The 25754-nt window shown below is 30.4% G+C and overlaps 2 protein-coding genes and 1 long non-coding RNA gene across 6 annotated transcripts; 1 reads left to right on the plus strand and 2 right to left on the minus strand.

Annotated features, from left to right (window-relative positions):
- Positions 1–819: 819 nt before the first annotated feature.
- LOC114078352 lies at positions 820–10500 on the minus strand. Of its 2 annotated transcripts, none has more exons than XR_003579987.1 (4): positions 10332–10500; positions 9064–9128; positions 8522–8931; positions 820–900 (listed from the first exon to the last, which is right to left on the minus strand). It is a non-coding gene; the product is annotated as an uncharacterized LOC114078352 (long non-coding RNA). The 2 variants fall into 2 exon arrangements; XR_003579986.1 differs by lacking the exon at positions 820–900 and adding an exon at positions 2718–3711.
- LOC107028805 (protein NRT1/ PTR FAMILY 7.3-like) lies at positions 3498–8916 on the plus strand. Its single transcript, XM_015230009.2, has 5 exons — positions 3498–3636; positions 4156–4270; positions 6325–6542; positions 6943–7502; positions 7640–8916. Exons 1-5 carry the CDS (start codon positions 3604–3606, stop codon positions 8514–8516), a joined length of 1803 nt encoding a protein of 600 aa, XP_015085495.1. The 5' UTR covers positions 3498–3603; the 3' UTR covers positions 8517–8916.
- A 728-nt stretch (positions 10501–11228) lies between the features above and the next one.
- Positions 11229–16512, minus strand: LOC107028804 (type I inositol polyphosphate 5-phosphatase 2-like). Of its 3 annotated transcripts, none has more exons than XM_015230008.2 (11): positions 16329–16512; positions 16129–16234; positions 15854–15940; positions 15225–15312; positions 15009–15113; positions 14019–14811; positions 13140–13330; positions 12648–12756; positions 12338–12486; positions 11832–12029; positions 11229–11684 (listed from the first exon to the last, which is right to left on the minus strand). In XM_015230008.2, exons 1-11 carry the CDS (start codon positions 16356–16358, stop codon positions 11681–11683), a joined length of 1860 nt encoding a protein of 619 aa, XP_015085494.1. In that variant the 5' UTR covers positions 16359–16512; the 3' UTR covers positions 11229–11680. The 3 variants fall into 3 exon arrangements, with proteins under 3 accessions (XP_015085494.1, XP_015085493.1, XP_015085492.1); XM_015230007.2 differs by having other exon boundaries at positions 11229–11735; XM_015230006.2 differs by having other exon boundaries at positions 11229–11744.
- Positions 16513–25754: the final 9242 nt, after the last annotated feature.

Below are 25754 nucleotides of genomic sequence, written 5' to 3' on the forward strand. Positions count from 1 at the left end.
TATAAATATCATCACTCCCTTCGTTCCACCATAATTGTTTTTCTATCCTTTCAAATTCAGTCCAAAAGTAAACAATTTTTTTACTAATTAATCACACGCGTATAATTTGTTGTTGTTATTTTTTTTTAATGAAATTGATACATTAAATTAATTATAACAAGTTATCAAGTTATTTTTAGGTTACCATATTAAATTTATTTTTAAAAAATATATATTATTATAGATTACCTCCGTGGTATGATCTTATCGGTCTATCAGAAGGAAAGTGTTTTTCACGAAGCACGCAAATTTAATTATTTGCCTGACATATTTAGAAGATTTGCTTCTTATATATCTCTCGTTCACCTTTTACCAAACTATATATTATAACTTATTATTTAACTTATCTCCACTTGTTAGAGCAAAAGTTTTAGTGCCAGCTTTTCCACAACTATGTTTAATTAAAACTTATTCTTGGTAACCATTCGAGACTGGAAAAGCCACATATAGATCACACATACAGGTATGGAGATTTATTTTAGGTTATCAATATTGTTATATGGCATAAGAGTTATTTATATAACTATCATATATGGAGTATTTATTTTAGGTTATAATCAACATTGTTATATGGCATAAGAGTTATTTATAAATATCTTTTAAATAGGTCACTAACCAATATTGTTATATGACAGAGTTATTTATAACTATCTTTTAAATAGGTTATTAATCAATATTGTTATATGACATAGAGTTATTTATAACTATCGTTTAAATAACATAATTTTATAATATTGTGTTTCAGAATTTAAATTCTAACTATGAATCTACTCTAATATAGTAGTATGATAATTAGTCTATTCCGCACTATAATCGAAGCCTTCATAAATTCACTATTGATTTATATCGTAGTGAAGGTTCCTGTGAAGAGATTCTTCTGTCAGTGAAGATTGTTTTCGATGATCAAAAAATTAAAAATACAAAAAACATTTGCAATATTTCCAACCATCCAAATAGGTTTGGAATGTTTGACACAATGAATATAGGATCCAGCTGTTAAAAGTCAAGTTATCACTGTACTTTTGCCAAAAAAAAATAACCCTAATTTAAACATTTTTTTCTTCTGAATTGCTATACTACTACGTACTACCTAACTTTTCCACCATATCTTGTTTTTTGTCTCTCTGTATAGTGCATATGTTGGGGAAACAATAAATAAGAAAATTAATTTGCCACAATTTTCCATCATATCCACACATGGTCAATATATTAAGGAAAGGGTGAACCACCTTATATAATCAAAAAATTGATACTTATGAAACCTAGTAAATTTATGAATAATTGATGGATATCTTCATGGGAAGTTCCTTTTTATTGTTATGTCATTATCTAGTGAAAAATGATGTTAATTGGTACTATAATTAAAACCAACAACATTTAAAATATTAAGGTGGTTTTTTTTCTATCCGTCTAATGTAGGGTATTTTTACTCGCTACCTCTACTAGTGGGTAGTATGTAGCAAATATCTAATAAAGTAGTTGAGACATGCATAATCTGGCTTGAATACTATTGAAATGGCTATTTGATTGTATCATCAACTTAATAGATTAATTTCAAGATATAAGACTTTTTTACGAGTGTTTAAAAAGATTCTCCTTGCATCCATCAAATGTTCTTATTTTTTCCTAGATATTCAAGTTCAAAATAGCCATATATTTGTGTGGCTAAAACAATAGTACTAATAACTCATTGTTATTTGACTTAAACTGAGTGGAGGGGACTATTTTTGGCTTATTGAAATTTGTGGGAAGATATTTTGACAACTCAAAGATAAAAACTTGTAAAAGGCATTACTTACTATTGCCTAAAAATATATAGGGATATGTGAGAATTCTTCACTTCAAGAATGCGTGGTTCACCATACTAGAATGGTGACAGATTCTTGAGTTTAAGTTTGAGTTCGAGTTTTGAAAATATAATTATTATATTTTGGTAGTAGACATTTTCCTCTTTGATGAGTTCTATATATGCAATGTGAATTTAAATTTGTTGAGTTATCAAATACCCAAGAGTAGATTAAAAACAAAATCAAGTTGAGGCATCAATTGCTTTGGCATAATTAATCAATACATTTATAATTTTGATAAGGAAATACTCTAGTTAAGTTATTATATGCACAAAATAGTGTAACTAGTTTTTTTACAATGGAAATATAGTTTAACTTGTGACAGCAGCTTAGTGAGTATTTTTATCAGGATACTAATTAATTTTTAAATAAAAAAATTATTTGTAACTATTACTTTGTAAAAGATATGATTATAGTCCCTTCCTGATGGCTTAGATGGTTTGGCTTGAGACTTCCCAACAGAGATCTCAAGTTTAAAATCCCAATTGTGAGGGTCGGCCTCGTTGTTCTAGATTGAGCTCATCGCACAGAACTAGTCTTGTGCAATGCAATACGAGCTATTGCACAAAAATTACAAAAAAAATAGAAGTAAGAGTTGACCCAGTGTGCGCTCAAAGAATAAAGACCACATGATTCTCTTCTTAAGAAAAAAAATGACGTGATTATGTAAATTCTTTAAACACCATAGAACCTTCTCTCTTTTTTTTGCTAAAAGAAGTTGCAACAGTCCTACTCCTTTAATGAAGAAACAAGTACTCACCATATTTAATATAATTGAGATGTACTCTTGAATCTTGATAATCAATTACTATATGCTTATCATCTTAAACATTAAGTAATAACTAAACATTTGATAAAAGGAATTAAATAATAATAATTTAGGTAAAGCAAATAAGGTTCATAAAAGTGTCAATCAAAATCTCTGTCCAACTTTGTATCACAGGCCTTCAAAATCATTCAACAGAGCTTCACACTAAAGTGTTTGATGTGTCGATTCAACTCAACTCAACCAATTGAAAGAACACCAAATGACATTCAAATATATGGGACCCCTACACATTCGTCTTTTTATAATTTTTCATTGCTCGACTAATTGTCAAATTTAATTCGCACCAAAGCGTCCTACTAAATCACTCCCCATCAAAAGTACGTTCATATCCAAAGCTTGAAATCAAGAACTCTTATTAAGACTCGACAAGCACGATTATTTCAACACAATATTTAGGGTGACCCAATATTATTAGTTTTTTCATCTAATGTTTGATACGTATTTTGAAATTTGATTAATATAAAATAATATTGAAAAGTCTTATTAAACAATCTTTATCAAAGATAATATTATTCAGAATTCGAACATGAGATGAGTAGATTGGTGACACTCAATATTAGGTAATTTGTTTGATGTGTTGGATAACAAACAAAAAGTAAGCTACCCTCTCATATCCCATTTGCTTACGTCCAAAAATATCAACTTAATTAAAACAAAATGGTCTTGTACCTATTAATTCTTTCTTCTTCCTTTTTCTTCCTAATATTAAAAATCATTTTGCCTCTACCGCCCACTTAACTCTCACTAACTTCTATATATAGTTTCATTCACTTGCAATTTACTCACAAACTCTTTTCTTTCTTGGTTTCTTCTCCCATCTTCCACCATTGAGAAAACTCACTAGTATACCAAATCTTTTAATTAATTAAGCAAAACCTTTGGGTCATTATGTCAATGGCTTGCTTGGAACTCTCCAAAGAGGTTAGTAGTATTCAACATCTACACTATCTCTCTTCATTTTCTTTCTCTTGAACATCTTCATAAAGATTACAGTCACTAAGAAAAAAAAAAACAGAAATTAATGATCGATCGATTAATTTTGTAGCTAAAAAAACAAATTATTTGATAATCCTATCAAACAATGGATTAACGATAGATTATCGAAAATATGCTATGAACTTGTTTTCCCTAGTTGTGTCTATCATTTTTCAAACTTTGATTCTTTAAGACTTTTAAGGTTACTTAGATGATGTGCAATATATCCATCCATTTTATCAAGGTTGTAAATTCTCATGCAAAGAATTGTATAACAATGAATTTAACTTATATACACTGACAAAGAATTTAAATTGCACACTAAGCTATAGGCAATCTGCTTTATTTTTCAAGTTATTAATATCTTATTTTATAAGTAATTATTCATAAGCATCTTTTAGGTTTACCTGATAATATATAGTAAAAATTATTTTTACACTAACTTTTTTTATTTATGAAAATCAGGTGAAACTGAAAGGGGAAGATGTAGAGTGCACCAAGGATGGAAGTGTTGATTTGAAAGGAAATCCAGCAATTAGAGAAAGAAGTGGGAAATGGGTGGCTGGAATTATGATACTATGTAAGCTTTTCTTTTTAAAAATATATTAACCATATTACTAAAAAATATAGTTTTTTAAAAGAAAAATAAAAGGAAGAAAAGGACATAAAGTAGTAGTGATATCTGCATCTGCTTATCTTTTTTTTTAAAAAAAAAAGTTATATATCAACATTAAAAATTATTATATCATGTATATGCATGGTATATACTATCATCATCCACTACAACTAATTAAGTTTATTTATTTTAAATAATCTTTTACTACTTTGAGTTTAAGATGCAATATTTAAACTTGATCCAGACTTTAATTGCTCATGTTATATTAGTTCACGCACAAAGTGTGCAATCTAAAAGATATAGGGCATGTTAAAATCTCACATAAGTTATAGTTGTTTATAGGATTTTCGCAACTTTTCGAAATTAAGTTAGAACAGATTTTTATTATTTATGATGAATACTAACAAATATGCAATTCTCTGCTTATTCAGATCTTTTCTTTTTTTTGTACTTATATATTTTCTCTGTGGGGTGAAAAAAAAATTAAAAAATATAATGAAAATTCTAGAGTAACTGAAGCCAGCTATCATATGTCTGGAAGCTAGAAAATGACGAGTATGAAAAGACCAAAAGCCTAACACTTTACAATAAAACTAAAGACGTGTGTCAAATTTACTTGGCCTATTAGATAGTACACTTTTTTCGCCCATAGTGTTTTATTTGAATGTGAGAGGATAACACGTGATACGTGGATTAGACATGATCATGAATTTAAATTTATAGTAGATTATAATTTGATATTGGAAAAAAAAAATTATAAAGTTATTATGTATCTATGTTTTGAACAACGCATTAGTAACCCTAAAGAATCTAATTTGTTGGTTATACAGAAAAAGAAAAAAAAGGTTCATAAGTTTTATCCATATACAAGAAGATAACTTGTGATAGGAAGAGTAAGCACACGCCAGCCATGTATTCGATCTCCGCAATATACAAGAGTTTAATATTTAAATAAATAATTTTTTTTTAAAAAAATATTTATTATTCATCTAAATTTCGAACCTGCGCTATCAACCAAATGGGAAAAAAAGATTTTCAATAGGGATTTGTGAATAATAATTCGTGTGGAAGGCAAAAAATGGGATAGTGAAGTGACAAGAAAAGCATGCACTATTTGGAAATGACATCATTGACACATACTTAGCAAAATGTTAGGCCATGAAAATAACAGAAAAAATCATTTTTTAATTTTTTAAATATTAGAGTTCAATTTAGAGTTGTGATTGATTAATAAATTTTTAAAATCAAACGTACTTTCATTAAAAAAATTGAAATATAATTTTAAAAAAATACCTAAGGTAATTGTAAAGAGAAAAAAATGAAAATCCAATTTTGAGTGTTTTTCAAATTTTAAATACAACTTCAAGATGTATTTGAAATTTTATGATCAAATATTGATTTTAAAATAAAACTATAATTTTGAAGAAAAAAAAATTCTTATGATCAAACAGGTCTGAAAAGGAGATGTGGTGGGGTTAGAAACGTCATCCTTGATGACAAAACTATATTCTTGATCTTGGTGGGTGGGTGGGTCACTTTATTATGTGATCTGGACTATCACTTATCCTAGACTTTTTTGCCTTCTCATATACATACAATGTATATTTATTTAAAACATTGGTCGATTATATGATGCTGATAATGACCGAATTAGGTTGCTGCACCCTTTTAATAATTACATATACGATAAATATTTCTTTATATTAATAACTTTCAAATTATCAATTCAATAACTAAGGTGTTAATTTTTTCCATTATTTTTATCCTTGATAATAAATGATCTAGAAAAATTAGTATGTCTTTGCAACTAAATCTTTAGACTCTTATATTCTTAATAGTAGTGTTTCAATTTTTAATAGAGATTTATTAATGAGGGGTAGTTTTGTAAACTGTAATCTTGTATTTATTAATTTCTTAATTGACATGAATTTTTAGTAGAGTAATACTTATTTTGAGACGCGATATCAATGTGTCACTTCTTCTTTAATTGACATCTAGTTTCCATATTGATTATGTAGTGAATCAAGCTTTAGCAACTCTGGCATTTTTTGGAGTTGGAGTAAATTTGGTCTTGTTCCTCACAAGGGTGCTGAAAGAAAACAATGCTGATGCTGCTAATAGTGTGAGCAAATGGACTGGCACAGTATACATTTGCTCCCTTGTTGGTGCTTTTTTAAGTGATTCTTATTGGGGAAGATTCAAAACTTGTGCCATTTTCCAAGTCATCTATGTAACTGTAAGTATCCACTACCTCCCATCATACTTCCCTAGATATTGAAAACCACTTTTTTATAATCATGGTATACCAGATAACACTATCCACCAAGGCTTGAAAGATAGAAAGAAATCACCTAGTAATTTTATCTTCATTGAGATTTGAACCTACAACGACATTATTCTCAAACCACTTCATTAACCACTAGGTCACTCCTCGAGTACTAGATATTGAAAAACAACTTTAAACACACTAGCACATAAACTTTGCACAAATGCTATTCCTATTTTTTTTCTCACATAACCTTGAACGCTAAGTGTTGAGCAAATGAGAAGTAGTCACCTAATGTTTTTTGGTTATCTAGTGTTGATTAACAAGAGTCCTTAATCTTGCTCTTACTAGTTTAAAACTTGATTGACAGGGCTTGTCATTACTAGCACTAGCATCACAACTTTACTTGCTCAAACCTAAAGGTTGTGGGAATCGAACAACTCTATGTGGAGAACATTCAACCATGGAGGTTGGTCTATTCTATGTCTCAGTGTACATGATTGCCCTAGGATATGGTGGTTATCAGCCAAATATTGCTACCTTTGGGGCTGATCAGTTCGACGAGCAGCATCCGGGGGAGTGTTCATCTAAAGTAGCCTTCTTCAGCTACTTCTATCTGTTCATGAACCTTGGATCACTCTTCTCCAACACCATTCTGGACTACTTTGAAGATGAAGGAATGTGGGCTCTAGGATTTTGGGCATCAGCAGCGTCTGCCTTTGCAGCATTGATGCTCTTTCTTGGAGGCACTGCTAGGTACAGACACTTCAAGTCTAGTGGAAATCCTCTTTCCAGGTTTGGTCAAGTTTTAGTTGCAGCAACAAAGAAAGGTAAAGTGGAGACACCGGAAAATGAAGACGACTTCTACCAAGGGGAAGACGACGATGACACAACTGGTGGTAGAAAAATGCTACACACCCATGGTTTCAAGTAAGTAGAAATGCACCATATTTGTGACTCGACTTTGTCATTTCAACCATTGACAAAGTCATAATCACTTTGAGCTTAAGTCGCGGACATCTAATTAGCATTCTATAATGCACTAAACTGGATTTTTCTACTGGCAGATTCTTGGACAGAGCAGCTGTGGTGACATCAAAGGAACTTGAGAGCCAGAAGCAGGGTGATCACAACCCATGGCGTCTCTGCCCTATTTCACAAGTTGAGGAAGTTAAATGCATTTTGAGGTTGCTACCAATTTGGCTATGTACCATTATCTACTCTGTAGTTTTCACGCAGATGGCCTCGCTCTTTGTCGAGCAAGGTGATGCCATGAAAACTACAATAGCAAACTTCAGGATTCCAGCAGCAAGCATGTCTACCTTTGACATCCTTAGTGTAGCAGGCGTCATATTTCTCAACCGCAGAGTTCTTAATCCACTAGTCAAAAGGTTTAAGAAGTGTAAGGATGATGATGCAGGGCTAACTGAACTTCAGCGGATGGGTATTGGACTGGTCATAGCAGTGATGGCTATGCTTTCATCGGGAATTGTGGAGTGCTACAGGCTTAAGTATGCTAGTAATGACTGCAAACACTGTGAAGGCTCAAGCTCTCTTAACATCTTCTGGCAAGTCCCACAATATGCTTTTATAGGAGCTTCAGAAGTATTCATGTATGTAGCTCAACTAGAATTCTTCAACGCGCAAGCACCTGATGGACTTAAAAGCTTTGGAAGTGCACTATGCATGACATCAATATCATTGGGGAACTACGTAAGTAGTTTTCTCGTGAGCATAGTGATGAAAATATCAGCAACTGATAACATGCCTGGATGGATACCGGGAAACCTTAACAAAGGTCATTTAGATAGATTCTATTTTCTATTAGCTGGTTTGACACTAATAGATTTGGTTGCATATATTGCATGTGCTAAGTGGTACAAAAATATCAAGCATAGCGAAAAGATTCAGGAACATGAAGAAGAGGACAAGTGTGAAGTCTAACATACCTGATATGGATCATACCTTAGGCATGTTTTGCCAAAACCATATGAATAAGAGGAAGACGCGCAGTCACCACAACATCGTTTGTGTAGAGTTTATGATTGGTAATTGGATTTCCTCCCACTCCAGTGCTCCAACTCAATCAATTCAACATGCCCAGCTCTGCGGAATTCTCCAGGGAGCTGCACTAGTCTTAATTTCTAGGTCCATCGTTTCTCGTTGTTGCTACATTTGTTGGTTCTGTCAAATTAGTTCTAAAAATTGACAAGCATTTTGGATTGATATGTAAATTGGATTGGTTTATCCTGTATCCAAGAAACTGTTAAAAAGTACTGCTGTACCTCCAAAACTCCATGTATTAAAAGATCTCATTAATTTCACATGCTATTCAGTGCTCGAAGTGTTCTCCTCAGTCCTCACAAAATTAGTTCCATGAAGAACATAAGTTCATCATTTACTAGTTGTAAAATATGACTATCCAAAGAGGGATTAAGGTCATAAAAAAGAATCAAATTCCGAGAAAAGAAACACAACACTAGAAACTTACAAAAAAAAATCCATTCCTTAGTTTTTCCGCGATAATGATGTACTTGTTCCTAAGGTGTAGTAAACCTAGAAAATCCAGAAGGAACTGAGATGATGATGACTAGACATGGTGAAATCTGAACTGAAAATGCAACACAAAGATATCTAACTGCCATCTTTCATTCACAGGTAACTTCAAAAAATAATAAACCACATGTGAGGAACTTCTTTATTCCATCATAATAAATTGAGCTTTAAAACTACTGCATGTAAGAAAGAATTACAAACTATAGCCTAGATGCGAACTACACATCATGATTTCTACTTAAATAACGGTTATGGCACAAATCAGCTTTGGACCTTACAAACTTATATATGCTGAGTAGATTCTTAAAATGCTTTTTCTTCACCAAATTGATATGGAGAAATGCAACTTTACTACTTTAATTTATGAAAATATGAAATGAATCTATGTTCCTCTTTGCTCAACAGTTAATCAAATTGACTTTCAACAAACCAAAAAATTATCAATCAAACGAGCTATGAACACTAAGCATCAAATATCCTTTATCTCAAAATGCTTAGCTCTTTTTTATTTCTGTGATTCAAATTAGGGGGAAGTTTAACCAAATTTTTGGAAATGCATTATCCTCACCATATTGATATGGAGAAGTGCAGCTCATACAACTGCGATTCTGAACATACAAAAAGCATCTATGTTCCGCTTCGCTCAACAGTTAATCAAATTGACTCTCAATAAACCGAAAAATTACCAATCAAATGAGATATCAAAAATAAGCATCAAACAATCCTTTGTCCCAAAATGCTGACCTCTTTTCGATTTCCGGTTTCAAATTAGGGAAAGTTCAACCAAAATTTTGATTAATGCATTTTACTCAGCATATTAATATCGAGAAATACATCTAATATTACTTCATTGTTCGAAAAAATATGAAACTTATCTAAGTTCCGCTCCGCTCAACAGTCAATCAAATTACCTATCAATAAACAAAAAATGTAGCAATCAAACAAGAAGACGATAGTATCTACTAATAGAACGACTTACACATGTTACAGGTTCAAATTAGGGAAAAATTTAACCAAATTTTTCAAAAATGCATTTCACTCACCATACAAATAACGAGAAATGCAACATTACATCAATTTCTGAAAAATATGAAACTTATCTACGTTCCACTCCGTTCAACAGTTAATCAAATTGGCTATCAATAAACGAAAATGTACAAATCAAATGAAAAGACGATAGTAGTTGATAATAGAACGACTTACAGATTTTACACATTCGTCGATTTGCTCGAAGGAGTTTAACGGCCACAATTTGGTATGGAAACAATCGTTTCCGGCGGCATAAAATCGGTAAATAACAAATCGACGGAGGTGATCCGACGCCTCAGATCTGAAAACGTACGTTCCAGTAGGGTGATTTAGCGTGAAAATATTTTGCGGGAAATTAGTTTCTGTGTTTATCATTATATAGGAGTAATATAAGAAAGTTTAGGATAATAGCACTCTTGGTTGCTCACTTTTGGGTAAATTCAAATTTTGGTCCCTATAAAACATAATTTAACATATTTACTTTTCAACTAACTAAAAAATTTTATTTTGGTCCTTCAATATTGGAATTGTGTTGTATTTAGACTTTATTTTTTAGAAGTAACTATATAATTGTAACATAATATATGGATAATTAAATGGTTAAACGGTTAATACTTCAATAAAATTATGATTATTTACTAGCAAAAAGATTAAAAGTGAACATTTCAAGTAATTAAAGGTTAAGTATACTTAGTTGAATATTAGATAGGCTAAAAAACTGATTCCCGACTCAAAAACTTATTCAACATTGAAATAAATTTTCCGCTTTTTATTCACTTTTTTGTTTCTCGAATTCAAAAATTGTTCCCTTTTCTTTTCCACATAACAAATCTATAAATTACAACAAGTACATACTCAGTGCAATTCATAGCGTGATCTGAAAAGGATATTATGTATACGTCTTACTTCTACCTTGTGAATTGTGAATGTAGAAAAGTTGTTTCTCATAGATATTCAGCTCAAATAAACATAAAAATCTAGATTGAACAATACCAATAAGCCTTTATTTCATGAGTTAAACAAAAGAACATTATATAAATTATATCTACTCTAAAAGCAAACTTTGAAATGTGTATCAAAGAAGTAATTTCATAATTTACAAATCCATACAACAAAAAACTTGGGAAGCACAAAATTTACACAAGGGAAAATTCCCTCAAAATTCTATTTTTTTTTTATAACAAAACATTAAAGCATGAGATTCTGTAGTTCAAAATCTGCACTGCTCAACTATGTATATGTATATGTTGAATCTCTGAAAGACACGAATTTGGTCTCGTGTTGTATCTCCTTTCAAAATAACAGGATTTTGAAGACCTTACAGGCTTGTCCGTCATATATAACATTTTGAATCTACTGACTCTAGATCCTGGATTAACCTTTGTCTTAAAGTACATATGTACATGGTGCTTCATTTCTGATTCCTAACTGAAAACACCAAATGATTTCTCGAACTCGTGTCTTATCATCTTTGAAGTCCAACACATTCAGAATCCACTGACTCTAGGTCTTGGATTTCGCCTCTACCTTGAAATACATATGTACACAAATACACGATGCTTCATTTCAGATTCCTAACTGTAAACACTAAAATCTTCGCATTATTAATACCGACTCACTTACTTGTCATTCTTGATAAAAATTAAAACTTATCTGAAAAAGCTTAACTCTTACTCTTCAATATTTAGCAGGATCTCTGGATGTATAGCGGCGGTGTTAACATTCAGGACTCTCTGGAGCTTTCTGTGATCGAATATTTCAACTTCTACCGAGAACATTGAGCTTACAGGCTTGTGATCAGATAGTCTTAACTCGGCTCGCTTGTAAAAGAGCTGTTTTATACCTTTCCCTAACCATAGTATACGGTCACACCTGCACGATATTAGGAAATACTCATTTCAACGTCTACTCTGAACGAATTTAACTTCTATGCACTGTCAGTACACTCTATGGATATATAAAAATAACTATACGTGATCGACCATAATAAGTGGGATTAGTAACATGATAAATAAGACCAGCAACATGCTACATCAGGTTAAAATACACTGATAGTGTAAAGAGCCTCTATAATGTCTGTGTATGTAAGTTAAATCCTATCAAAATATCGTGAGTCGTGACAATGTCTTGTTCGATTCCAAGATTTTGAAATTTGTTCATTTAAGAGAAATGTCACTTACCAAGCCGGCGATCTCTTCTTCTCCCCTTCTCTTGGAATCTCCCCGACATATCTATCTGTATTGATCTCATACTTGTATGTTGGTGCAAAGTTAATCGCCCCTTCCCTCCAACCGGCAAAGACATGTCCATTTCGAAGTTCTTTGATTAACTGCCAATGTGATGAATACGATTAGAGCTTAAGTTATATACATTAACAACACAAACAAATTTTATACATCTGGTGCAATTTAAACCGGTTATAGCGGGTGATTACTTCCGTTTCTAATTACCATATCATGTTTGACATGTAGAGTTAGTGATGAGTCTTACCTCGTCGTTGTTGAGAAGTTCATCCCATTGTTTTCTGGTGACTAGCTTCCGCACCTCAGCATCCAACATATTGATTCGATAATTCAAATCCCCGAACCAGAATATCTGACTGTTTACATTAAAGGATGGCGTATAAATTCTGTGTACAGATACTGCATATCTCATTTGAAATTAGAAAATACAACTCTTTGTTAGAACTTCAACACATGCTATATATTTCTGCTATTTCTTGTTGAACAGAAAACACTGAGCAGTTATCGTCACTTCTATCTACTAGTCCGAAAATCATCCATAGCATGGGAAATAATAATGTAAAAAGGATCAGATACTACACATGTCATGTTTAAGACCATAAGATTAAATGACGTTTTGTTACATTCTACATATCTTTAGTTTAAGACCACAAGATTCAATAGTCTTACATCACTTCCTTAACCTCCGCGTCAAGTCAAAACCAGACAAACAAATTGATACAGAGGGAGTATAACTTACTCATGAGATGGAATTGTTTGTGGTTGATCTGCATCAGTGTCGAATACAGATGAGAAATGTGTACGCCTCATAATTTCGTATACATCAGAGTTACGCCTTTGATCCGCCCTGTCCTTTTGGCCAGAAGTTAAATGTGAACAAACAAAGCATAGCCTTGACTGGAAAAGAGACATGCTCACAGAAACAGATCCCTGCATAGCACCATAAACTAGTATCAGCTTTATGTTTCATGTAAAGCAATAGGTTCAAGAAAATGCAAGACATGAAGCATCCCGCGTTCACGCAGGTTTCAGGGAAGGGCTGCACCCAATGAAACTTGACATAGACAGTCTATCTTCATGCAAGCATCAATATTGCTTCCACCCTTGAACCCGTGACCTATAAGTCATACAGAGATAACTTTACCTTTTCTCTGAGGCTCTCTTTCATTCAACAGATTATATACCTATTTACACGGTGTAATTTTCCGGAGGGAATTCAATTGAACTCTTTCATTACATGTAGCTCCGCCATCGTATATATGGTTGTGAACTAAGAGGATCTACTAGGGATTAGCACTCAAAATTACTAGCAAAATATGATTACACAGAAAGGATCTTCCAAATAGCCATTTTGATTAGAAGATACGAAAATAAGGGGGAACAAAACTATGTTGCTCAACTCCCCAAAAGTGCCTCCGGATGAGTGTCGGATCCTCTAAAAACAGTGTATTTTTCAAGGATCAGACATGGGTTTGGCAGCATTTTTGGAGAATCCGAGCAACACAGGTATAAGGCCCTCAAAAGTTCATATGTCCTTTTTAACTTCAACATTTCACTTTATACAACTAGTGAATGCTGATGTTTGATTCAATGAAGTTCTTGAAAGAGGAAGCAGTACCTTGTTTCCCATGTACCCCATAAGTCCAACTCCAACGGGGGAGACTTGCAAATTGTTTATGTGCCTTCTCAACCTCCTACGCACCCAAATAGATACATATATCCCGACCATCTGTTTGCTAACAATACGAATATACCTCGGATGTGAATACACAGCATGTTTTAGAAGTGATGTTTCATCTTCGAACCCTGTGAATTCCTCGAAGAGATCATTTTCCTCATCAAAAAGTTGATCGGAGCCATCAGAAAGAGCATCAAGAACTTCAGGCTCCTCTTGTTGATTCGTCCACAATGATCCCAAATCTTCGGTGCTTTGATGCCCTCTTTTTAACCTGCTACCATCTAATCCAACATCATAATTGCTAAAAGCAAGTGCACGGCTGCTCGATACTCTCCTCAACTTAAAAGTCGAAGAAAGGACCTGAGGTGTTGCATCGAGTGAACGTTCAGGCCAATCCAATCGACTATCACAATCAATGCCATATATTCTCTTTAATTGCAAGTTCCTCCTCAGGTTGATCATGTTATCTTCAGTGAAGCACGTGGTGTCCATCGACACCTCTGCCATTATATCTAGTGTAGTAGTAGTAGTTACCACACCAGCAATTATATCAGCTGCAGGTGAAGTCCTTAACACCGGAGACGGTGGAGCACTGTAACTCTTTAACTTAGCCTCAGGCTCCACTGTCTTTCTGTTTAACGTTCTGCGTATGATCGTCTCCCATTTTGGAATTGGCCTTCTATTTTCTGCTCCCAGTACATTCCCAGCATTTAGAGGAACTACCTCTTGGAAACTGTAACGAGAAAATCACTATAAGTTTGAACTGATTTAGCACCATAAGAATCTTTGGCTAGAAAACAAGATTTCGTTAGCTATGAGCTATTTAGCGATAGATTCACAATGAACTTCATAGTTCAATCGGTAAAGGCAAAGAGGAAGAGCGATACATGGATCAATTAAAACGGATAACATTGATGGAAAAGTATATACCCAACGATGTATATATCAGCTGGTTCATTCATACAAAGCCACTCATCAATCTCGAGATCCTCATCTGGAAGTCTTCCAGCAACATTCCAAGTACCTATAGTAACTCTGAAGGGAAATTAGGGAATATGTAAGTCTCCGAGGAACGAAAAAATCTTATAACTTATATACCAATATCACAAAAAAGCAAATCGAAACGAACTGAATTTAAAGCCAAACCTCACTTCTTTTGTATTAATATACTGAACTCTCAGAGTTTCTGATTTCCCTCTCCTGTGTCTCGATGAATACTTAGTTGAAATCTTCCCTGAGTAAATATTCAAATTTTCAAACATAACTTCGAAAATAACTGAAAAAATTGGGGAAAAAATGCTATATCTAAGGGACAATGGAACCATATTAAGTGTATGTACGCCTCGACTATTCCACTAGTTACCTGCTACTTCTCGCTTACATAGGTATCGGTTAACTACGGTCACCAAGGCTTATACAAATGGGAAAAAACTCACCTAGTATTTTTTGAAGACGAAATTGCATCTTAACTTCTTTTCAACATTTAGACATTATCATGAAATCAAACACAACCAAAGTCATGATTGTAGTAGAGTATATATGTATGGCTTCGACTATTCCACCAGTTACCTGCTACCTCCCACTTACCTAGGTATCAGGTAACTCTATCCGTCAAAGCTCAGGTAGATGGAAATAAATCACTAGTTACTTTTTTTAAAAAGTCAAAATTGCATCCTAACTCCTCATCATATGAAAAATTTGGGTACTAATGATGAAATAGTCGAGACGTGCATAAGCTAGCCTGGATAAACCTAAAACTGAATTTCAATTAGTACCTGAAGTTTGAGGCTGACAATCAGTAGGTTTTCCTGGTGATCTGTGCCAATGATCTTCATGCACCCTTTCATCTTTAAGTGAACAAACTACAATTTTTTTCCAAAAAAAAACAACTAAGCAAGAAATTTAAACAGAAACGACAAATATATTCAGTATAATCCCACAAGTAAACTCGAGTTTGTTATGTATATACACAGTCTTACCCTTATCTCATAAAAGTAAAGAGACTGTGTTTCCGATAGACCCTCGGCTACGAAAGAATAAAAAAACATACCATCATCCTCACTCTCTGTCTCAGTATCAACTTCATCTTCACTAAAATCATTAAGTTTAGGCTGAATATTCAACCATTTCTTCATCACAATTGAAGGCCAAAATGCCTAAAATCATAATAAACAGATCACTCTTCAATATCACCACAACTAAGAAATATACCATATAATATATTTTTTTAAAAATAAATTAAAAAAATACCTCTGATCTTTTTCCTCTTCTTGTTTTCATTTGCACAAGAAATAAAAAGTTGGAAACTTTTAGAAGTTAATGAAGTTCAAGAAACAATAAATGCTAGTAAATGATATGTTTTCAAGAATGCCAAAGAGAGAGAGAAAAAAAATGTGTCACAAAAGACTTGGAACTTTTTAGCCAGTGTTGTTGGAGTTTCCATATGTATTTAAGGACCTTCTCTTAGACCATTTGACAAACAAGTTGCTTACCAACAAAGACCGTCGTGGATCGATAAGTATTCATTCATTTCAACGTCTATGAGATAAGGTGAAGCATTTCAGAAATAATTTCAAGATTAATTTTGTAATATATAATTCAACATTATAATCTCAGGTTGAATTTATATTGTCAATTAAACACTATATAAAATTAATCTCATCTTATCCTATCAAGCTCGAGATGAATTACTGCCACCAAACGATCCCTTAATATCTCGGATTTAAACCTTAATTATGAAATTGCCTTTATTAAAGAGTAAACCTCCTGACATTAGTCAAATTTTAGTATGATCTCAATACAAACACTAGACACAAAGTGTGAAAACAAAAAAATAACTTATTACTAATCAAATTTTAATCAATTTCCAATACGGACATTAGAAATAATAGGTGAAAACCAAATAAAAGAACAAGTTGTTACTAACTACAAAGAAGATTCTTACAATGACAAAATGGAACAGGACAGAAAAAAGTTATGGCCAACCTTACCATACATCAATTTACATCAATTTCCTCAACTAGCATTTTGTGTGTTTTTTTTTAAAAAAAAAAAAGATGGAATTTTTTTTGTTAATGGTCCCAAAAATTGGTTCTTCTATGAGCTAAAAACAAAGGTGGTGAAATTGCTGAAATTTCAAGTAAACACACACAAAAAGATTAAAAAAAAAAAAAGCATGAAAAAATAAGAAAAGTCATTTTCAATCTTTAACAACTTTTTAGTTCTAATTATATAAATTCAAATGATATATCCATGCCTAGTGGACTAACCATAAGGCATTGACAAAAACACTGAAGGAAGATTTGTACTAATGTTTTTTTTTTTTCAATTTAAAAATCCATAAAACTAGAAAGACAACAAGTGATTAAGTCCAAGAATCACATAATTAATGGAATATTCAGAAAGATTAGGATCTAGTTAGATTAATTAATCACTTGTTTTATTAAGCTCATAATTCACTGTTGGTGACCAAAATCTTGGCTGGCAAGTGGCAACCCTTATATATATAAATAAAAATAATATAGAAAATTTATAACAGGGTCTTTGCCATATGCAAGTATCTCCTACCTCAGTTTATTAGTATCCTCCTATTTTTTTAAAAAAAGAATAATATAATTTTGGGTATCTGACGATCAGTGATAGAGTCATAATTTTTCAAAGAATATCTAATATCTATTATTTATACATAATCAACAATTTTACTCGCAACCGCTATAACTTCTGACTGTACAATACCCTAGCCTTCAACTATACGACAGACTCGACTCAACCTCTGACTGTGTAATAGCTTTTAAATCACACAAGGAATGTAAACCGCACTATAGGTACTCGACTCAGAAGGCATTGAAGGGGGAACGATCTTGAGTCATCCGTTTGGATAACCACCCTCCAAATCAACTGAACCATCCTAAGGACAAATTTAAAATTTTAAAATACTATTAATAGAGATAATTTAATAAAATAACTTAATTAATAACTTTTTAAAGGAGTATAAAATACAAATTAGACAAGTGAAAACTATAGAGGAAGTATTAGATAACCGAAATTTAGACAAATGACCAATGGGACAAAATTATCTAGCAATTTTATCTCTACTTAGATTAAAATTCGATTTTTCTCAATTTTCACTCACTTCATCATTAATATAAATATCACCAACTCTTTGCATCCTCCTCTCCACCACCAACACACACTTTTGTACGTATAAAATAATTTTATCGAAAGAATTTCAATTCGTTTCTTATTCTGATTCAGCCTTCTAATAATATATTTAGTATGATTTTAGGATGATAATGTATATACCATACTTCTAACTTAAAAAAGTAGACACATTTTAAAAAGGCATAATACATATATTAGATTCTAAATTTGGTTTCAAATTTTAACTTTGACCTCAAACTTTCATAGTGCACAAATAGGCACTTTAACTATCCCATCTTTCAATAAATAAATACGCGATTCCTACCTGGCAAAATGCGTGAAATGCATGCATTCTGCGCGAGTGAGGGTTAATTTTCGAGGCCCACAAAGGGAAAAAATACTGAAATGACAATTCTACCCTTAACGAATCTCTTTTATATTAATTAAAATTAATTTTAATTTTTTTTAGTTTCAAAATGACATGTAAGATATTTAAAGAAAAAAGAAATGTAAAATATTTAGTTAGTTGATAGCCACTGATTGGCTCACTAATACACGTGGGAGCGTTTGCATTTCACGCATTTTGGCTCCAAAAATCGCTAGTTTATTTATTGAAAGATAGGATAGTTAAAGTGTCTATTTGTGCACTATGAAAATTTGAGGTTAAAGTTAAAATTTTAATCCAAGTTTAAAATCCAACATATGTATTATGCCTTTTAAAAATCAAATCCTTGAATCAATTTGGTGAGTTATTAAGCTTTGATTAATTAAGAATAAGCTAAAAATGGGGAAAAAAAAACATGCCACTTGTAAGAAAAGCCACCGACCAATTGATAGGATTTGAGATAATAAAATAAAGTTAATCATGACTTCATGGACATGATCTTAAAGACCCCACAATTAAGAAATATGTAATGAATTTTATTTATTGAGACAAAATATAAATGATTATTGTCTAAAATAATAGTAAGTCAAATTGATAAATTTAACAATTTGAATAGTTATATTATACTATATATATATAATAAGAATAAAATGTATGGAAATAAAACAGCTGTAAACTTATAGGTCGGACGTTATACATAATATTAGCATACGTGCATAAATGCTAGTCACACAAAAATGTATTAAAATTCTATCTCCGTCTCATATTATAAGTCACCCCTTTTTAAAAATAATTGAGTCACAATATATATCATTTTATAAAATTTATGTATAAAATATCATATTTTATTCATTATACCCTTCTAAATTAATTAACTAATCTTGAAAATATATTTATTTTAATTAACCTTAAAAATCTACAACTAATTAAATAAGAGCATAGGGGTAAAATTATCTTTTTTTCTTAATCTTAATGCAAATGCAAATAGACAAGGTGAATTATAATATGGAACGAAGGAAATAATATTTTAAGTTGAATTAAGCATCAATAGATAGAGAAAAAAAAAGAATTAAGCGTAACTAATATCAGCGTTACTAATAATTTAACATTATTTTCACATGTTCTATCAAATAGTCCCTCAATAATTAACAAATTATGATACGGTATTTAATTTATCAAAATAAATTATGAAAAAATTTATGTATTAGAATAGAAAGTGAACTAATTAGTATACGAATAAATACACTCTTTATAACTTATTTATATATTATTATAATACATATATAACTTTAACCAGCTATCAGGCCGCCATTTTTTGTTAGAAACATGATTTATATAGAGAGAGAGTTCGATTTGGAAAAAGTTGACTTTTGATTATTGCCATAGAAATACAGCTTGTGGCTATAGAAAGGTACGTAGTGTGCTAATCATTATATTTGACAATAAATTCAGAGTTCGTGATAAAAAATTTTAGAGTTTGAAATTTAAAGGGTAATTTTTTTCTTTCAAAAAATCTAAATGAATATCAAAAAATATTTAACCAAAAGCTTTTTTTCTCTTGAAAATCGCTGCTATAACAACATTTTTATATAAAAGAAAAGTTATGTTAAAATTAAATCGTTGCTACAGCAATGATATTGGTTAAGAATTTTTTTTAAAAAGTTTTGTTGTTAGATGACTTTACTTCAAGGGATTTTGATAAAATAAAAAAATAAAAACAGGAAAATCTTTTGATGTGTCTAATCTTACCTTTTTTAAAGTTTTTTTTTTTAATTCAATTTTTTATTATTATTATTCATATAATTCAATTTTTCTCATGCTTCAAATATATCGTGTATACTGTCCAAAAAACACTGCTTATTCAGCGATGTAAGAAAAAAGAAGTTAATCAAATTTAAAATCGTTGCCGTAAGCAGCAATTTTTTATTAGAAATAAGAAAAAAAGTTTTTGGACAAAATCGCTGCCTTATTTTTAACCTGTCAGATGAAATCGCTTCTTCAGGAGCGATTTTGCTCTTTTGGTTATAAAAAAAAATTGATATGCTATTTTGAAATTTTTGACAATTTTTTTTGTCCTTTTAACTCCGAACTCCACAATTCCATTCATTTCCTTAAAAGTATATTTTGATTGGATATCAATTTTTTTTTTTTTTTAAAAAAAGTTAATTACATAAAGAGGAGAATTAAAAAAAGATATGAAAGAAGAAATTCAAATTTATTTTAAGAGTGTAAAATAGGTTAACGAGGAAGTATGTAATTAAATAATCGTTGAGATTTTCAGAAGTAATAGCGAAACTGATAAAATGTGTAGTATGTATAGGGATCAATATTTAATTTTAGATGAGAATTTAAACACATATTTTTTGATGTTTAAAAAGAACTGTAAATAATTTATATATTTAAAAATTATAAGAAAAATATACTCTCTATATTTTAATTAAATCAATTGAACTAAAATATAAAAATAATAATATATTTAATATAAACTTAGAAATAAAATCTAAAGAAAATAAACGCATATCAAACTTATGTGTTTTCTTTGTGAAATCGAGAAATTATTTTTGATAATTTTTTTCTCGACTCAAAATATAATGAAAAATTTATTCAAAATAGGATGGCAAGAAAAACAAGGTTAAGGAATAAAATTGACAAAACAATCATTGTGGGACAAGATAGTAGAAATAATATAATCTCATTTCTTTTTTTAATTAAAATTGCAGGATTTTATTATTAGTTTGTACTGTATGCATTAAATTCGGTACATTTGACACCCATTCTTTTTTATTATTTTATTTTTAAAAATGATGTATTTGACTTTAAAAAATTGACAACTCTCTTCTCTATTTCTGTTGCCTTTTGTTGACTTTCTATTTGCTGCCCAAGAAAATAAGAAATAGAAAAAAAATGTTCCTATTGAACCAATTTTTTACGAGATAGGAGTAAGGTCACAAGAAAAAATAAAAAATTTTAAAATTTCTTAACAAATTATTTCAATGAAAAGTTGTATATGGTTAGGAAAATTATGTGTGTACGATGGTTTTTTTCACTTCTTTGTATATATTTTAAATCTTCTTTAAAAAAATTTAACTCACTCTTTAAATAAAAAATAATTTATCTATATTTTCTTTAATATGAGTTTAATTCATTCTATCCAAAATGATAATAAATGACTTTATGTCAAACCTAATGCACCATCACTTGAGACATCATGAAGATAATAACACATGTTATTATTATCTTTTTTTTGAGGAAAGAATTTTTTTTTCTCTTTTATAATGTTTGAGCCAGTTTACGCGTATCACAAGTGCTTTTTGTACCTGTTTCCTCAAACCTATAGAACTAAGCATGTAAGTAATGGACGACGAACATGTTAATTGTCCACATTCAATTGACAATTACATCGAGAATGTTAAAGTCATTATCGATATTTACATCTAATATTTATTATAAAACTTGTATTATATTATCATGGTAAATATAATATATTTATAATTATTTTATTATCGTAAAATATTTACTACAAAAAAAATTATTTATTATAATGTTTGCTCCATAATACTAAATTCTGAAATATAGTAAAACGTCACTTTTTTTTTATAGATATAAAAATAAACGCTAATAACACTATTTATGAAATTCTATGTATATTTAATGTATTGTCATTGTCAGAAGCTTGTTTACCTAGTTGCAAAATTAATCATCCAAAAAGAAAAAGATAAAAAGGAAAATCAAAATCATTTTGTCTTCTTTTTAATTTCTTTTTCATTAATTTGGAAAAAAAAAATAAGCATGAATTTTCTCCCGCTATCATTTCATACCAATCACATTTTTCTTTTTTCTTTTTAAATAGAGTTAAAATTATATACATTAATATTATTAATGTAAAAAAAATGCGTTATATAGGGAAATTTTTTTAAATATAAAATTTATGAGTAATTATAAATATATAATAATGAAGGTTGGCTGTTACGATATGTAAATGTAATTCGATGCGTATCAATATGATCTTTTATTTTTTTTCTGCATAAATCGTTTCTACTTTTATATTTAAAAACTGGAACTTTTAAAAAATACTCACTAGTTTTGAAGTTAATTATTTAGATACAGTTTAGTTTGCAGTAATATGAATTTTATCATGTTTTGGTGCGTCCAAACACGTTTAGATACATGTATTTGTGTATACATGGGTCAAAATTAAGTGTATTTTGTTCTAGATTCATTGTATCTTGGTGGATTCGCATGTATCTAAAATAAATAAGAAATCTCATTCACTTTCATCCCATCCCGCTCACCAACTCTCATGTATCTGATATTCCAGATACATGTGAATTATACCAGATACACACACATGTATTTAGCGTGATTCATATATATCTGGAATACATAATTATCTCATTTGTCTCTCTCTCTATTTTAGTATATCGTGTAGGAAAATAGATATATCTAGTGTATCATCTTTAATATATGACAAAAAACTCATAATTAATAGCAAGATACGTAAGTATTTAAAAATATAAATTGAGTCAGTATATACGATATGAGTGTGGGGTTACGCAAATCTATATTTTTTACTAGTTTCATATTATCATGTTAGATATGGATACTTTATTGTGTTAAATATCTAGTGCCTTTTCTCCTAATGACAGATCAGTAATAAACATTTTTTTTAATTATTTTTTGGTATAAATTAGATATATGGTAGCAATCAAACCAGCTTAGCACAATATATTTTAGTAGTCCCAATTGTATAAAAGTTGATTAATACATAACTTAAAAGTGATAGATCATAAAACCGCCCCATTAGCTTTAATCATAAAAGGAAAATTATTTGAGTCAATTTATTAGACTTATACTCCATTTTAGTCATTTTCAAGGGAAATTTCCATTCATTATTGATTTGTTCTTTTATTTGTTTTTTGTTAATCTTTTTGTATTTTTCCTTTTTGGGATAATTACACTTTGAGTTCTTAATTATTAAGAAATTCTAATTTTCGTCCACATAATATGCACCTTATATAAATATACTTAACATTAGAGTAAATAATACAAGTATTTTTGGCCTCTCTGTACAAAACAATAACATATTCACTGGAGTTTAGGGTATAGATATTTTTCAAATATAATCTCAACTGTTTTAATTTTGATCGAAATATGTATGATATTCATATTTTTATACATATATTAGCCTCAAATATGGAGTAATAGTGTTAATACATGTAGTACAACATGTAGATCATTGATTGATTTGATATGTAATAATTCGTGGAAACTCATAATCAGAAAAACCAAAAGTAAAAGTCTCAATTAATTTAACATTAAACATACTTAACGTGAAATTACAAGGACCGAATTCATGATTATTATTTTTTAACAGAATTATGTTTACAAAAAAAATTGCATAATACACCATAAGACATGACTTAATAATGTGTTTACAAGCATGCATATTCGTCAAGCATGGATAAAAGTAAATGAAAAAGATCAATTCTTTTTTCAATTAGTTCCACTCAGAAAGTCTTTTATGTACGAGATATTACTTTACCAAAAAAAATAAGTATGATATTATGTATGTAGATATTATCAACAAAAGAGTGTAAAAAATAAATCAAGTCCTTAAATGTATCTCAAAGGGCATATAATTTATAATTTTATCAATAATACAAGTAATTTCTTTTGTTTGTAATTTTCATATTACATTAATATTTGTTTGGTACACATATTTCATCTTTATTGTTTTTTATAACCAAATACAAGTGAGAAAATTATGTTTGGTGAAATAAAATACAAATGACCAATCACAAAAGAGAAACTCAAGATGAAATGCCATAGGAACAAAGAAGATACAAGAACAACCAATAAGTAGATGTTAATAAAATAAAATAAAATCATATACATATATTTAGGACCACAAAGCACACTAATTTGAGTAGTGCATATATTATATATATAACAAATAAATGGATATGGTCCATAGTCTATATAAAGAGACAAAAGGGTAATTCCTCATAGAAAAAATAGATTAGGGAAATTTTTACCTTTTTAAAAATAGATTAGGGTTCAATGATGTTTTTCTTTTAAATCTAGAGTTCACTTTGTAAGTAATCTAGATTTGTGTCTATCAAGTCCATTAGAAAGGGAAAATAGATTTTTTTTTATTCACAGGATTCGAATCTGGAAAATTAGAATTAAAATGAAAAGTTGATAATAAGAACAATTATGTCATTCCAATTCTGCCTCCACTCGTAATTTAACCTCTAGATCCATCCCTACGAACAACTCGAGTTGTTATAATAGACCAACATGGTTTGTTATGTGTAAACCAATGAGTTAATTAAGAAATATACCAATGAGAAAAAAAATATAGGAAAATATGTATTGAATAGGACTTGCACTTGTATAGGAAGAGTTTGAGACGTCTCTAAATTCAATATTTGGAATATTGAACAACATTTATAGTAATAATAATAATAATACCTACTAAAAATAGACTATATATTAAAATAAAACCGTCCATAAATATAAAAGCAATAAGTTTACCTCACTTAAAGGCAATAAAATGTTATAGTATTATTTACGAGTTGAATTGTGGTCCTTCATCATGTACGGATTGATTTTAAAATATGTAGTTAATAACTAGTATGTACCATGACTCCATGAGGTTGTAATCTAAATGTTATAACTTATATATATAAAATTGATGTCTATTTTTTTGTTGTTGTCGTTTAACCATAGATATTATATCTCTAATTCCTATTTCTTTTTGTAGTATAAATGATAATATCCTTAAACTATCTGAAATAGATCATGTTTACCCTTAAATTATATTTCGGTTCAAAATTATTCTTTCCGTCAAAGTATTGGATCAAAAGTGTCCTTATTATGAAAGTTGTTGAATGCCACATTGCACGCTAATAGGGTTCCACTGCCACATAGACTAAACGAAAAAGGGTCAAAAACATCCTTAAACTATCTAAAATAGTATTTATCCTTAAACTATATTTCGGCTCAAAACTACCCTTCCCGTCAAACTATTGAGTCAAAAGAACTCTTCTTATTAATGAAAGTTGTTAAATGTCACATTGCATGTCAATAGGGTTCCACTGGCACATAAACTAAATTCAAATTACTCCCCCCTTCCCCCCCCCCCCCCC

This window comes from Solanum pennellii, chromosome 8, assembly GCF_001406875.1.
Source record: "Solanum pennellii chromosome 8, SPENNV200".
In the NCBI taxonomy this organism is placed as follows: Eukaryota; Viridiplantae; Streptophyta; class Magnoliopsida; order Solanales; family Solanaceae; genus Solanum; species Solanum pennellii.